The sequence below is a fragment of the Leptodactylus fuscus genome, chromosome 4 (genome assembly GCF_031893055.1).
Source record: "Leptodactylus fuscus isolate aLepFus1 chromosome 4, aLepFus1.hap2, whole genome shotgun sequence".
NCBI lineage: Eukaryota > Metazoa > Chordata > Amphibia > Anura > Leptodactylidae > Leptodactylus > Leptodactylus fuscus.
This window is the reverse complement of record NC_134268.1, coordinates 130,685,380-130,700,910: the sequence shown is the minus strand read 5'-3', so window position 1 is coordinate 130,700,910 and position 15,531 is coordinate 130,685,380. Positions and strand designations below refer to the sequence as shown.

The 15,531-nt window shown below is 38.6% G+C and overlaps 1 protein-coding gene across 1 annotated transcript; it reads right to left on the bottom strand.

Moving 5' to 3' along the window:
- Positions 1 to 10,763: 10,763 nt before the first annotated feature.
- Positions 10,764 to 15,279, bottom strand: IRX1 (iroquois homeobox 1). The gene is made up of 4 exons (XM_075272208.1): positions 15,012 to 15,279; positions 12,144 to 13,152; positions 11,146 to 11,215; positions 10,764 to 10,877 (listed from the first exon to the last, which is right to left on the bottom strand). The coding sequence occupies exons 1-4, from the start codon at positions 15,276 to 15,278 to the stop codon at positions 10,820 to 10,822; spliced, it is 1,404 nt and encodes a 467-aa protein (XP_075128309.1). The 5' UTR covers position 15,279; the 3' UTR covers positions 10,764 to 10,819.
- Between the last annotated feature and the right edge of the window lie 252 nt (positions 15,280 to 15,531).

Here is a 15,531-nt window from a genome sequence, read left to right as displayed (position 1 = left end):
TGGGACATGATCAGGGGCGTAACTATCGTAGAGGCAGCGGAGGCGGCTGCCACAGGGCCCGGGCCATTAGGGGCCCAGTGACAGCCGCTACCGCTGCGGTTTTTTTAAAATAGGCCGTTACGGGCCCTATTTACTTGCCGATCCTGGCTGGGCCAGGATCGGCAAGTGACACCGCGGGCCCCACAAAGACTATCATTATACTCGGGGGTCTTGGCATGCTTCCTGGGTCATGTGGCATTCGACGTCATTAAAGAAGGACTTGAGCGGCGGTCAAAAGCATAGGAGCCGGGGGACAGGTAAGCAACAGTGTTTTTTTTTTAATGTTTTTATTCCCCCGGGTCTCCGATTATTATACTCTGGGGTCTGAAAAGACCCCAGAGTATAATAATTGTTTATGGGTGTCCACAGTGGGACATAATAGTGTGTGCAGGCAACACTACTGGGGTTAATACTGTGTGCAGGGGCCACTATTGGGGTTAATACTGTGTGCAGGAGACACTATTGGGGATAATACTGTGTGCAGGGGACACTATTGGGGTTAATACTGTGTGCAGGGGCCACTATTCGGGTTAATACTGTGTGCAGGGGCCACTATTTGGGTTAATACTGTGTGCAGGGGACACTATTGGGGATAATACTGTTTGCAGGGGACACTATTGGGGATAATACTGTGTGCAGGGGCCAGTAAGGGACATAATACTGTATGCAGGGGCCAGTAAGGGACATAATACTGTGTGCAGGGCTTACTAAGGGACATAATAGAGTGCGGAGGAGGGGGTCTTCGGCGCAGTTGGGATGGGGGGGCACAAAATAGCAGAATAGCAGAATAGCAATTTCTTTCAAGGAGAATAATTGCAAATCTCACGGTAACTACTTGAGAGACAAAACGTTATATAATGAATAATATTAACAAGATGGAATACACAGACAAGATGGCGGAAAACTAATCTCTCTTTTTACACAGACATTTTTCGCCTCACAGGGATCAAAAGTGGTAAATCCCCACAAATTCAGCTGAACCCCAGAAAATGCAGATTTGGCCGAACCTAAAATTGTTAGAAAATTCCTATGTATATGGGATTTCTTTAAAAAAAATTCAAAAAATTCTGTCACAGGGATCTTTGCTTTCTGAAAAGCCTAAGGCTCATGGCACCCTCAATTCACTGTGTTAGTAAGTGATGCATGCAGTTTACCACTCACTTGTTAAACATCACTAAGCTTGGGGGCCATTGTATTATATGTGGGGGGAGCTGTGGGAGAAATGTATTACCTATAGGGCACTGAAGGTGCCATTGTACTGAGTATGAGGGCCATTATACTACATGTGGCGGCATTGATGAGGACATTCTACTAATTGTGGGGGTAATGATGGTACCATTACATATGAAGCCAAATGGAGCCTTATTGTATAGGTAATCGCTATGTGGGGGTACTTGATTTTCTCACTAGGGGATACTTTGCCTGAAAAGATTGAGAACCATACATCCATAGCCCCTCATTTATCTATGCCTGTGTTTGTTAAGCCATTAAAAACTGTACTTGCAACCATCTGATCAAAACGGGACATTTACTGACCCATAACAGCTCTTCTGTGTTGGATTTGAGCTCCTCACATCCTGTGATTTCATTGGAGATAAAGGACAGCAGAGGCACATTTCTCACTCATTCTAATGAAATATCATGCCAAGTCATTCTTCATGTTTAGGGGTTCTGGGAATATATTTATAGTGTGTGATATAGTGCTTTAGTTGGTTTACCCTTGCTTTAAGCAAATTTTATATTCAGGAGTCTCATAGAGTTACAGTAGGTAATAAACATGTAAAGTGGTAAAACCAATTTTTGCCTTAATTGGCTTTTCCCATCTCAAGGATCTTATCTAAACTGCTAGCTTGTGTAATTCAAGAGTGTTCCTAAAGGCATTGCTTTAGAGATTCTGCTTTATTTGCCTGCAAGGTGAAATTATCCCTCCCATTGTTTACACAATGTTGTAAAGAAACCTGGCCTGTATCTCTCCTTATCTAGTATTTTAAGATGAGTGACATAACCTACTGCTTTCTAAATTGCACTTCGGCTTATTGCAGTTTGCTGATAAAGGCTTGGACAGTATCTATTATGTCATGTAAACACAAAGATAACATTGAGTCCATTGTCAGTGCAAATATATATTTTTTTCTCTCTAAACATACAGTATATTTTCTGTGCATATTATTTGATCTGCATTATCTGAGATTTCTAGTAATCATAATAAATAATATTTCATGGTAAATGTCTATATCTACTAAGTTATGTCCACAGTGTCAAAGCCTGCCACCAGCTTGTTAAAGAACAGAGAAAGTGAGAAGAGAAAGCAGGCAAACTGGTGAGAGAGGAATATGGGAAAAAACCCTTAAGTAATAAGTGCTGACTACTCAGGAGAGACTGTTTAATTGCCACTGACGCTAGGTTCACACTAGTGTTCGGCAGTCCGTTCTCAGCTTTCCGTCTTCTGCATGCATGATTTTAAACCCTTTCACTTGAATGGGTTTGTAAAGTGACCGCCCGGGTACATCTTCTTTCTGTCTGCGGCGAAACCATTTTTTTTAGCCAGACACAAAGTCGGACATGCAGGACTTTGTGTCCAGTTAAAAAAAAAAAAATGGTTTCACCACGGACAGGCAGAAGATGCACACAGGTGGCCACTTTGCAAATCCATTCAAGTGAATGGGTTTAAAAAATGACCACCATGTTTCAGTCCTCTGGGCAGAATACGGCAACCCACCAGATTGGCTAAACCGGACACCGGGTGCATATGTAAACCCACCCTCATCTGAGTGTGATCTGAGTGCTTTCCATTAAAGTAAAAAAAAAAAAAATCCTGGGTCATGTGCAGGAGGCCTTTTAGTATTTTTTTTTTCTTGTAACTGGGGTGATACATTAGTCATCTACAGAATACATCCTCCTGGTATACAGTGCAGATTTTCACATAACGTTGTTCCATTGCTGTTGTATTCTGGAAACGTGTGTTAACAGTTTGCTACAAAGAATGAGAGTGTGTTTTTTGGTCAATAAGCACAACTACACTACATTTCTCCTTTTTATTTTAGAGGTGTAAGGGTCTCTAATATGTGCCCACCCATGAAAACCACTACTACAAACTACATTATAAGAAAGATGTAAAAGTCAGCACCAATACTGTTCACATTCAGATTATGATTTAGTTTGTGGTAAATTTAATAAACAAGGGAGAAAAGTTAATACTTTATTTTACTAAAACTTGACATTAGTGTCAATCAATTGTATAATTGATAAACAGTCTTATCAATTGTGTATATCAAGGGGCACAAAGGCATTGAGAGACACAAAGATGGGAACAGGTAGTACTTGGGCTAAATATTCCTTTAATCATACAGTATAGCCAAAGCCACAATGCAAGCAATTATCTTAAATCACCCGCAGAAACTCTCTTATCTGATTACCAGTATTAAGTGTTTTACTTCAATTGTTGTCATTGCTTCTTGATGGGACAGTAAATAGCATCAGATAGACATGCTAATGAGCATCTAGGTTGGTGATTACATGCAACTCGGGAGATTAAAACAAGGAAAAAGATGTTGATTAATCTGTCAAGGAACTCCCTTCTGTTTCAATGAGAATGTGTTCACTCTGTTTTTGCAAGACATTTGCCAGGTTCCTGGTGTAGCAAAGAATACATTGCAGAATGTGAACCTAGCTGGACACAGAGACACAGTGTATGTGATTGATAATAAGAATTCATGCTGATAAACTGGAGCATCAGTGACACAAATGTTTACACATCTGGTTATTAAATAACAAAAAATATTAGCAATTTATTGAAATGTATAAAAGGTCTGAGATCCCTCTTGAAGTAAAGGAGACAGCTTAAGTCTGCAGCTGTGGGAAGGCTTCTGTATTGTAAAGTTGGCCTTATACTTTGGATAAAATTCAATTATCTCATGTGCATGGGTGGCCTACCAAATAACAAACATGTATGGGGCTATATCAGTGATCACATTTGTGTAGGGGACTGAAATGATTTCATGCTTATGGTGGGTCTGCCATATAGCAGTGATCCTTTAACAATTCCTTATCGGCAGATCATCTTTTTCTCATTTCCCACAGAAGATAACCTGCTACTAAAGGTTACTAAAGGTATTTGACCTAGTGTGCATGCTTATGTACTTGATTGTATTATAGTTTATGGTCAAGGCTATTATAACACATTTGTGGGACCAGTGCAAAGGTTTCATAAGCGGGCCCCCACCATCACCACCAGTTAGACATACCTGATCCTCACAAATCATAATGCCCCCTCAGAGGCCCTCGCAAAGTGTAATTCTTGAAGCCTTTGGTAAACCTCACACAGTATAATTCCTGCGATAATAGAGAATTCAACTCTGATCACAAAAACAGCCATGTGTATGGTTCATGGGATTCTTGTGATTCTTGAAAATAAATCATTAACATCTTATCATTATTGCCAGTGTTCTTTATAGTTTAGTCTTGTGGCATTCTAAAGAATGCTTTGGTTTTACAAAGATGACTTAACTTTACAGCAAAGAGTGATTTCGTTTTGACTTAAAAGCAAAATACTTAAGAATCATAATTGTAGAAATGCAACATTTGTAAAATATGCAGCTTTAGTTTCCGAAATGCAAAATGAATATGGTATAAACTTTGCAAACATGTTTCTGCTGGTGTTTGGGGCTTAGCTGTAGCCTAGTTTACAAAATCCTATTTTCATACATTCTGTTAGGCCATTTTCTGTTACTAGAAAGAATTCCTTCCTTCAAGACCTGCTTCAATTATCCAGAGTGGAGTGATGTCTGTGTCATGCGTTACTTAAACAGTCCATTAATTTCAATGGGCACAAAGTAGTGCTTCATTTCCCTTGTGGTGGTGCTGCAGGTAAATTGAAGACTTGCTGAGGGGATCCCTTGCAGACAATAGCTGTTCCTTAGTGGTTTGACCAGCAGGACAATTCCTTTATGTTCCATACACATGGACAAATATGGTCAAGAAAATATTAATGCTATATTGACCGCATTTCCCAACTGAATGTGGTCTGGAAACCAAGACTCCTTGGTGTTATAATGATCCCTGACTTTCTCTGGTCTCCAGGCCACTATTAGTCAGGAAAATATATGGCCTGAATTTTCTAGATTGCATTTTTCTGTGTTCAGAAGGCCTTAAGAGCCATTTTGATCAGCAATTGGTATGTGCTCACCCACTCAATACAACATTTTTTTACATGCTTGGTTTGCCAATAAATGATCACTTCTTTAATACTTTAGTCTAACACAGAAAGTATTTATCATCACATAGTCTTCCAGCAGTGAAACAGAACTTCAAAAGAAGCTGACTATTCTGTGCATGAGGTATACATGGACCTTGTCCACCATGGTGGCTCTATACCAGTACTCTGTTGAAAGGTAAAACATCTGAAGCCACTCACACTTAATATTAAATAAATGCTGTAACTCCCATTGGGCCCATGTAGAAAGGGAGGCCTAATGTCAGGTAGGTTATTATATTTTTTCCTTAAGGCCAATGGGAACTTCATTGTTACAATAGCAAACAATGATAAAGCAGACATAGCATAAGGACATATTCCACTACAACCTACAGTATAGTGAATATGAAGAGGGGTAGGATGAAATGGTGTCTATGCCACATGCTAGGCCGGGGATGTAAAAACTACATTATTTTCCCCTGCCTCCTCTTCCTACGCCTCTGGATGCAGAATAAATAGAATTTAAATGTGATCAATTGTTTGCATATGTTCCATTTTGTCTAGATCATTTCAGAATTGTTCATTTAATATTGTAGCAGTGATTTGCTACTGTCTCTAGATAAGCTAACTAATTAGATTGTGTTAGTTCTGGATATAAGGAAATTAGATTATAAGACCCTTGGCGGGTAAGGAATTTTGTGACAACATTCTCTATACAGAGCTGCAGAATATGTACACACTATCTAAAATCAATAAAATACAAATCTGTCTCTACTCAATATGCTTTTCTCTTACTTAGGGGTTAACATTAGCCGTTCACAGCTCCCTGATCCAGTACAACCTCTGCTTTCATTTTCTAATTAACCTGATTGGGTATCTGAAAGGTAAGGCAGATCCAACAAGCGAGCAAGGGTAAGGTGCGCTAATTTGTACATCAGCTTGTTAGTCGGCCCTGACAACTCTCAGTAAACCTGAAGAAGTTCTTGCATTACTTGTTTGCAATGAAGTGCCAGAAAGCAACTTCCTCCCACCTCCACTTTGCTCATATTAGTGAATTACTCTCTTTGTGTGTACAGCTTTATTTAAAACTCCCTAAGACACGTGTCCATAAAGCCAACAAGTACAATATTCTAGGGTGTGCCAATACACACAGCTGCGGGAGTAAACAGGACACCTTAATGGCTCATGTGACAAAACAAACTATGAAACTACTTCTATATATGTGCAAGTAGAGCCTTCCAAAGCAGAAAGACAGAGGGAGTACATAGAAGAAAATATTCAAATGGGAGCAAAGAAACAAACAGTGTTCTGTGTGTACAACACAATCAAAGGCCTCGTTTCAGCAGCTCTCTTTGGGTTGCACATACCTTGGAAGTGCCTTTAATGCTCGACTTTTACACTTTTCTCTATATAGAACTGCTTTAAACAACCATGAACCAAGCCTTGTGGACAGAAGTACATCTCTGTTCTGGGAATTGGCTTTTTTCTCCTAAAACCAGCAGCTTTTGTGTTGAATTTATATTTTGAACTTCTATTCTCCAAATGAATTTCTCTAGTGCCATAAACCTTTTTCCTTTTTGTTGCATTTTTCCCTTTCTTTCACCTTCCTTCTTCTTTTAATCTGTCTCACCCTAAGGCAACAAGGAAGATATTGTGAAAAGTGACAGTATAATTATGAGTACTCCCTTCCTCCTTCCACCATTCAAATCTTGTCATTTGAACTGTGTATGCTCGTTACTAAATTAATTTTGCCCACATAAAAAAAAAAAAAAAAATCATTTGTGCCCTTAGGTAAAACTGCCACTGGTTTCACGCTGGGTGTTCACTAAAGAAGGAAGCAGCAGAGGGGTTTTCATTTAAGGCAAGGCAAAGTGTTAGCTGCCCACCTGCATGTAGCCTAGTCTTTCTTTGTCTCTCAGTGTAGATCTAATGATTGAACTAATGAAGGCCTGTTATAGTCAATAATTACCCATCGGTTATTTAAATCAGATACCATTTACCATATAAACACTAGCCCACAGCTACAGAACAGATTTCCCCCTCTGTCTGGCTTTGGCATTTTTCCCTGCTAACTCTTTTTTCACTCTTTTTTTTTTTTTTTATCTACAAGGGCGATTGAAACTTTATAGTGCATGATTCATAGAGAGGAGCAGCACTGGGAGCTATGGTGCATATTACATTAATCAGTGTCAGGCCACTAAAACAGAGATATGAATATGAATTCTCCATATTGCAGAGGATATAAATGTTCGGGTGAATAATTGATCGCTGCTTACAAAAAAGCAAAAAGGATGAGGAAAAAAAAAAAGGAAAGGCGTGAACTCCTAAAAGTAAAAGAAAATCTAACATTTCAGGACTGGATGGAAGATCAAACTGAATGTGGTGACTATAAGAAAAATAAAAAATAATGTATATGGATGTATAAGCACATAAACCTGAATGGATAGGAATCCATGAAATGGAGAATATAATTTCAGCTTGCATTGCTAATGTATTGAAAGTATAGTAATTTTTTATTTTGAATTTATATGTCTTTTATTTAAATATATTGCAGTTCAGAAATAAATATTAGTTTACGTGTTTCTTTATTCTGTATTAAAATATTTTTATCTTTACATATGAATATTTTTTTACTTCTTTTACATTTGTATTGGCTTTGCATTAAGGCGTATAGATAGAGAAATTATACACGTACACTGTTTTTACCTTTAGAATTATATTTTACATATCAGCAATATTAATTCTAGTCTCTGAAGTGATTAGAGTTTATTAGAAAGCTCAGCTATATATACAGCAATGTCAATGAAGTAAGATGCCATTTCTGCACACTGAATTGCATTGAGATGAATTTCTTAGTAACTATATAATGCTAACAATAATAAGTAATGCAAAATGTATAAATAAAATAACATCATTCATAAGAAGTCTAATGTGTATTTTTGTGATATAGTAAAAGTGAATACAATAATTTTATGATTGCATAAATATATTAATCTATTTAAGCTTGTGTATGAGTGCAGTATGAAATATGTATTTATTGTAATGTATCTTGAAATACATATAGATATGCTTAGAAAATCAGTGTATTAGTGACAATAAAGTGGTATAGAAGATAACTAGAATTTACATATATTCACTGACTTTGTAATTATATCTATATGTATTAGTGACACTAAAGTGGTATATAAAATAACTAGAATTTACATATATACACTGACTCTCTAATTCTATCTATATGTATTACTGACACTAAAGTGGTATAGAAGATAACTAGAATTTACATATATACACTGGCTCTCTAATTCTATCTATATGTATTAGTGGTATAGAAGATAACTAGAATTTACATATATACATGTGTGGAATGTGACAGAATTTGCTGTTAGTGTATTTGTGTGTTTGTTAGGGATTTGTTGGGATACACACCATTGTGCAATGAGCAGTAAATGTGCTACTTGTATACAAACAAGAATTAACAACTCAAGGTGCAAGCCAGAGCAGGCAGGGGGTGGGAGCCAAGGAGAAAGCTTTCTTACTACGCCCTTTCTGGCCGCAATGTCTTACTTTGTAACTAACCCTGTACACAAGACAAATCTCAGCAATGACGTCCTGTCCATCACACCATCAAATGGCCATTTATACCCTAGAGGACTGTGTCCCCGACATCACCAAACATCCCTGTTACACTGCAACATAGAAAATCCTAAGACTTCTAACCCATAAGCCTGCAAGCACAGACAGAAGGAAACTGTTTCACACCACAAAGCACCACAAGTGCAGGCTGTATAATACGGCAAGAATCGCAGCACATAATCCACATATTACATTTGTAATGGTGAACTAGTTCTGAAGGCATTTCTTAATATGTCCCCGGCAGATAATACTTACTAAGATCCATTCATAGCTGTAATGCCCGCTGTGCCCTATAGAGGGAGCTATTGCACTACAGATCAGTACACGGCCGCTCTATAAAGCTCCAAAGTGCCACGCTGACAATACAAGCTAATAGAAAGATTATTATACATATGTGATATATTATATAGTATTGTATGCTGCACACTCCACGTATACACACAACTACAACACAACTCCACCACTAACCAATCTATAGGAATCAGCTCTTCTCTAAACATTATAGCCTTAATACACACAGAGAATCTTGCATTTCCTATTCATTGCATAATACACGAAATAGAAGAAGTTTAGTTGGGGAAGAGTTTCTGAATTTTTGTTACTATTCATAATAAATAAAATATTTGCTTTGAGGGTTCTTTGTGCTAATAGTAAGTCGCACAATAAAGAGACAGTGATTCATGCGAAGTTGGAGCGACATTTCCATCTATTTGCCTTGCTTATTATCACTGCCCAGCACTTGATGGGCCTTTTATTAATATTTTATTTAACCACCCCACCCCCTTGCTTTTTTGCTTCCGACAAGTGCTTGTTTTGGGCTCTAGCATTGTTTGGATAGGGCGTCCCCACATTATTTCTTAATGACTTCCACAGCTGCCTCCTTCCATTTTCTCCTATGCACAACCATCTGGCGTCTTATTAGCACCTCAATGCTCGTTTAGTGTTCTCAATTAGAAATGAAAAAAATCAGGAAACATTGAAAATATTACAGATTTCTAGCAGCTTGTCTATGGGAGATGAATGCATGCACACACCCTGGCTGCATGATCATTACACTGTGAATTCTCATTAACTAGAGGGGGGGTCTTCATCACTTGCAATTAGAGGTTTTACTACAAATGACAGCAACAAAAATAAAAACTCAACTGGAGTTAAGTCGGGCCATAAAATGAAGTGGCTGGAGGTGTTAAGTGCCCTCTCCACTGGGATTAGCTCAACAATTGTCTTTACAATTTCTTAGTTAAAATCTATAAAACTAAATTGGAATCAATAGTTGAAAGACCACAGTTGCAAAACAAGGAAAACAATTAAAAAAGAAAGAAAGAAAAAATGAAGGCAAAAGAGCAGCGAGTTGGGGTGTGAATAATGAGGAATTTGTAGAAGTGAGCAGATTGTGGTAACTGCTGCATAAGAGTGATCACCATACACTAAAGCGTGACAAATTGTTTCTACGTATCCCTTTCACTTCATAATGACTGACATTAAAATGGAAATTGTCTGCTTAAATCGCCAGTAGTGAGAGGAAAGCTGCTGCTTTCTAGCTTCTCATGCCGCTAAATAAAGCTGGATCCTTCTACCAGGAGGAATGAGAAGAATCACATAGGGTTCATAGAATTTCAGATAGTTTATTAGACAAAAATATATGATTTAGACAAGTTTTGCTGACGCGCTATTTACAATTTCAATCACTTTATATACAGAAAAAAGCACAGAGACATGTGAACAGTTACCAAAAAAAACAAATAATCCAGGGCTTGTTAAAATGAGTGGGATCAGGACTGGGACACTGGAATGGATCCACCTACTGAGAAGGGTTTATTATTAGTCGCTTCTTTTTTTTTAGTTGAATGTTTGATGGCGGGTTCAGAAACACCACCTTATTGCAAAAGGAGATTGAGAGTCCTTATTTCTAGAGAATACCCATAATGTCCATATTGGAGAGTCTGTGACCACTGCTCAGGCAGAAGGCAGCGCCGTTAATATACGGGGGGCTCCTTCTGCTTGTGACAAAGTGCTGCAAAGGAGAAAAATGCAGACATTAAGATCCAAGTGTCATAGGAAACAGAAGGGAATAGCAAGAATACAACTCATTCAGGTATCAAACCATACACACTACCAGATTAGATTACAGAATTAACTAACACAGTATATATTTATGAATTTTATAATATGTAGAGTTGTGATGGTTTTATCATATTTAATAAGAATTCTGCTAGCTAGGCTATAAGGATGTCATTTTCATTTTATATACATTATTTTATAAATAGAAGAATATTTCTTACTTTTCACGAACAGTCTGAAAGGAGGTTTTTAGCTGTGGAGGAGAGTCGGTCCTGGGAACGTTTTCTCTGTCTGTAGGACATTAAATAAAAAATAAGTATAAAGATATAATAATAGTAATCCAAGTGAGGGCAACATATTATATAAAAAGCTTCACCTGTACTAAAATAACAATAATATATAATAACAGTGTGTAACTATATATTGTTATAGTATGCATATGCATAAATGGACTATTAACATACTAGATATTAGAGAGGTGAATGGCTGCAGACATGGCAGTGGGGTGTATGTTCAGTCCCCTGTACTACAATAGGAATATATTGTAAGATTATAAAAGTGTATTTTCTAATATGCATCTGCATAAATGGAGTATTAACATACTAGATAGGAGTCAGAGAGGTGAATGGCTGCAAACCTAACAGAATAGATGGCAGTTGGGTGGAGGCTATTCAGTCACCTGTACTAAAATAGTAATATATAATAACAGTGTGTAACTATATATTGTTATAGTATACATCTGCATAAATGGAGTATTAACATACTAGATATTAGTCAGAGACATGGCAGTGGGTGATGGCTATTCAGTCACCTGTACTAAAACAATAATATATTCTAAGATTATACCAGTGTTTTGTTATAATATGCATCTGCATAAATAGAGTATTAACATCAGATAGGAGTCAGAGAGGTGAATGGCTGCAGAGATGGCAGTGGGGTGATGTATGTTCAGTCACCTGTACTAAAATAGTAATATATTCTAAGAGTATACTAGTGTATTGTTATAATATGAAACTGCATAAATGGAGTGATATTAGAGAGGTGAATGGCTGCAGACCTAACAGAAGACATGGCAGCGATGGCTATTCAGTCACCTAAGCTAATATAGTAATATATTCTAACAATGTGTAACTATGTATTGTTCTAGTATGTATCTGTATAAATGGAGTATTCACATAGTAGCTATTAGTCAGAGACATGGCAGTGGCTATTCAGTCACCTGTGTGTTTGGGACTGCTCCTCTCTGTGGTTTTGTCGCTGCTGTTGATGCCCCCCAGGTTAGCTGTTAGCAGAGGTGCTTGTTGGTGGGCCTGGAGGTGGTGGTGGTTGTGGTGAGAGCCATGGTGGTGATTTACTCCTAACAAGGACCTCATATTTAGCAGGGAGCTCTGAGTAAGGAAAGCGCCATTTGTCCAGTTATGAAATTTGCCGATCTGGCATGTGTAAAGTCCGTGGCTGGGCAGGAAAGCTGGGTGCTGGATGGTGGTGGGGGAGTTGTGGTTGACCTGGGGGGAGGATGGAGAAGACTTTATTGCCCCATCAGGGCTGGTTGCAGTTTCTGCTAGAGACCAGATTTTGGGTTTGTTATGAGGTGGCCCTTGTACATTCCCCTGCCCGCCGGGGCTGACTATCCGAGTATTGCTGGAGTCAGAGTTCTCTTTTACTAGTGACAAGGGGTCTTTGGATTTTAGTCCCTCGGTCCCAGCTAATATGACTTCACTGTCCTTTTTTAAACTTTCTTTGTCACTTTGCCTTAAGTGTTCGGGTTTGTCGTCATCGTCTTCATTGCTCTGCTCTCCGTCGTTATCATCGATCTTATCTATGTCTATGCTCTCCAGGTCGATCTCCTCGTCATCTTCATTTTTCTCATGGTCCCCCTCGTTGTCACTCCCAAAGAGATTGCCATCTTCCTTACTCCTGGCCCCCCAGGTTACCTTGTTCTCTTTCTTAAGTCTCCTCCTGGCATTGGCAAACCACGTGGACACCTGAGTGAGGGTCATCTTAGTGATGATGGCCAGCATGATCTTCTCACCTTTGGTGGGGTAAGGGTTCTTCCTGTGCTCGTTCAGCCAGGCCTTAAGTGTACTCGTACTTTCCCTCGTGGCATTCTTAGGCCGACCTGGATCTCCATACTGGAACTGGCCATAAGGGTAATAACCTGGAGCAGTATGTGCAGCAAAAGTGGCTGGATGGACCCCAGGGTTATCCTTCAGCTCATACTGGGACCCCTGGAACACACATTAAGGAGTCGAGTCAGTGACAAGTCCAGAATAGTTTATAGGTAGCTACATAATACAGGCAATAATCTTTAAAATTAATAAAACTATTAGCTAGATGACAAGAAACAATTATATCGAATAAGAAAAATAACCAGATATCATTATTATTGTTGTTAATAATAATACTAATATTTTAATAGAATAAATACGATTTTATATCAATTAAATAAATAATCATAATTTAATAAATAATAATAACATTAATCAATTTTACGATCATAATATTAATTATAATAAACATTTAATATAATACTAATAATATTATTCATACTAATTTACCCCTCTACGAGTGTGTAGATTTATTAAATGATAACAATGTCTACAACCTAATTCATACACAGTTAAGGTTTACAGTGACAAACAATTCGAGAAATGTTTTTTCTACTGTGGCTTTTTTGAATCGATCACACTGGAAAATATGATCATATTTCTAATTATAATGAATAAAAATAATGCATGTTCTTCCCTCTTTATTTAATATTATATTCGGGTTTTGCCCCAGTAGTGGCCTATTCTCCTGACATGCGATGCTCTGCAGTTTGTACAGGTGCGGCCATACTGGATATTCGGGATACAAAGACATTTCACGGTGTAAATATGACAAAGGCTCCAAATATTTTATTCCTGCTGCCGGATTTCTATTTCTGCTATTGAGCTGATAAACACTCGTATTATATTGTACACGACAACTTAAGTCAACCAAGTTCTCCTTTGATCCAGGACTGAGTAAATAGCCGATGTTTGCTTCAGAAAGTCTCTATTTATCTTCTATCACCTATTTCTCCTGAGAAGCCATATTATCCAATAATAAATGATCCAATAATAAGTCATTAGGCCTCCTCATTACATTACTACTTACTATACACCATATACATCTATAGACATAATGACAAACTCAATGTCCACAGTCCTGTAAACTCCCAATGTACACACTGTATAGAGATATATAGAGACGATATAGAAATATATAGAGACGATATAGAAATACATAAAGACTAGCTAGAAATATATAAACACTATATGGAGATATATAAAGACTGTATAGAATTATATAAAGACTATATAGAGATATATAAAGACTATATAGAAATATATAAAGACTATATAGAGATATATAAAGACTGTATAGAACTATATAAACACTATATAGAGATATATAAAGGAAGACTATATAGAAAGCCACTTTCACATCAGTTCGCTATTCTCTAGCTCCACGTACATAGTAAACGATGGTAGTGAATCTCCAGCACAGAATATATATATATATATATATATATATATATATATATATATATATATATATATATATATATATATATATATATCTTTCATTGCCATCCATAGTATATAGGAAACTTTGTCTGAACACACATGAATGGTAGAAGTAAGTACATAAGGAGTTTGCCCCCTCCATGTCTAATTGTAATGATGACAAGATTTCTTTCTTTAGGATTTAGTGACAATGATAAATAATTCAGGGATTGGGATTATTACGATGAGATTATAGGACGCTGCAGTAAATACCTGACAATTTTCTCCCAAGAAGTGAAGATACCAGAGCTTTCCTTCCAGGGACACAAGGTCTTCTTACAGTAAAGTTCCAGGAGTCGCTGAAGACTTTGCTAAGTTTCTAGTAGTCGGGAAAGTTTGAGGAAAGAGCCGGCTGTGCAGCAGATCCCCAGGGAAGGCTCAGTAACATGGCTCTGTGGTGCCCTGACTAGATCCCCTGAGCAGTATATACTGTATACACTATATGTGGCACACAGACACTACACCACACATACACAGCGCCAGCCTGGAGGACTTACCATCTGAGAGAAGAGGGTGAGGTCGGTGGTGTAGGGTAAGAAGGCGCTGTAGTTGGGGGCGCTGTACGGGTACATGCCCAGCACCGAGGTGACCGCGGCGGTCGAGCTGCTCCCTAGTTCGCTTCCGGCCGGCCTCCCTGACCCGGCGGCTGCGGCGGCTGCTGCGGCGGCGGCGGCAGCTGCGAGGACCCCCGGCCGCTCTCCTCCATAGACGGCGGCCTGGCCGGCGCTCAGGTACTGGGGGTAGCCCAGCTGCGGGAAGGACATGGCAGGACACACTTGTAGTAGTTGTAGTACTTGTAGTAACCTTGTGCCCGGATCACTGGGTAAACCGTACAGAGGCAGGGCAGAAGAGAGTGCAGGCTCTGCTGTCCCCCACAGCTCGGCTCCTGGGTGCTGGATACAGATAGGGGAGAGGAGCCCGCTGTCCCCCCACAAGCCTCGGCTCCCGAGTGCTCCTAAATCCCTCAGATGTGATCTGATCAACAATTGAGCTCCAACTGATGTGTCTGCCCCCGGG

Coding starts and splice junctions, on each gene's coding strand:
- IRX1 (XM_075272208.1), bottom strand. CDS start 15,278: ATGTCCTTCCCGCAGCTGGGCTACCCCCAGTACCTGAGCGCCGGCCAG. Junction 13,153..15,011: donor TCACCCTCTTCTCTCAGATG/GTAAGTCCTCCA, acceptor TGTGTGTTCCAG/GGGTCCCAGTATGAGCTGAA. Junction 11,216..12,143: donor GAGCAGTCCCAAACACACAG/GTGACTGAATAG, acceptor AATGTCCTACAG/ACAGAGAAAACGTTCCCAGG.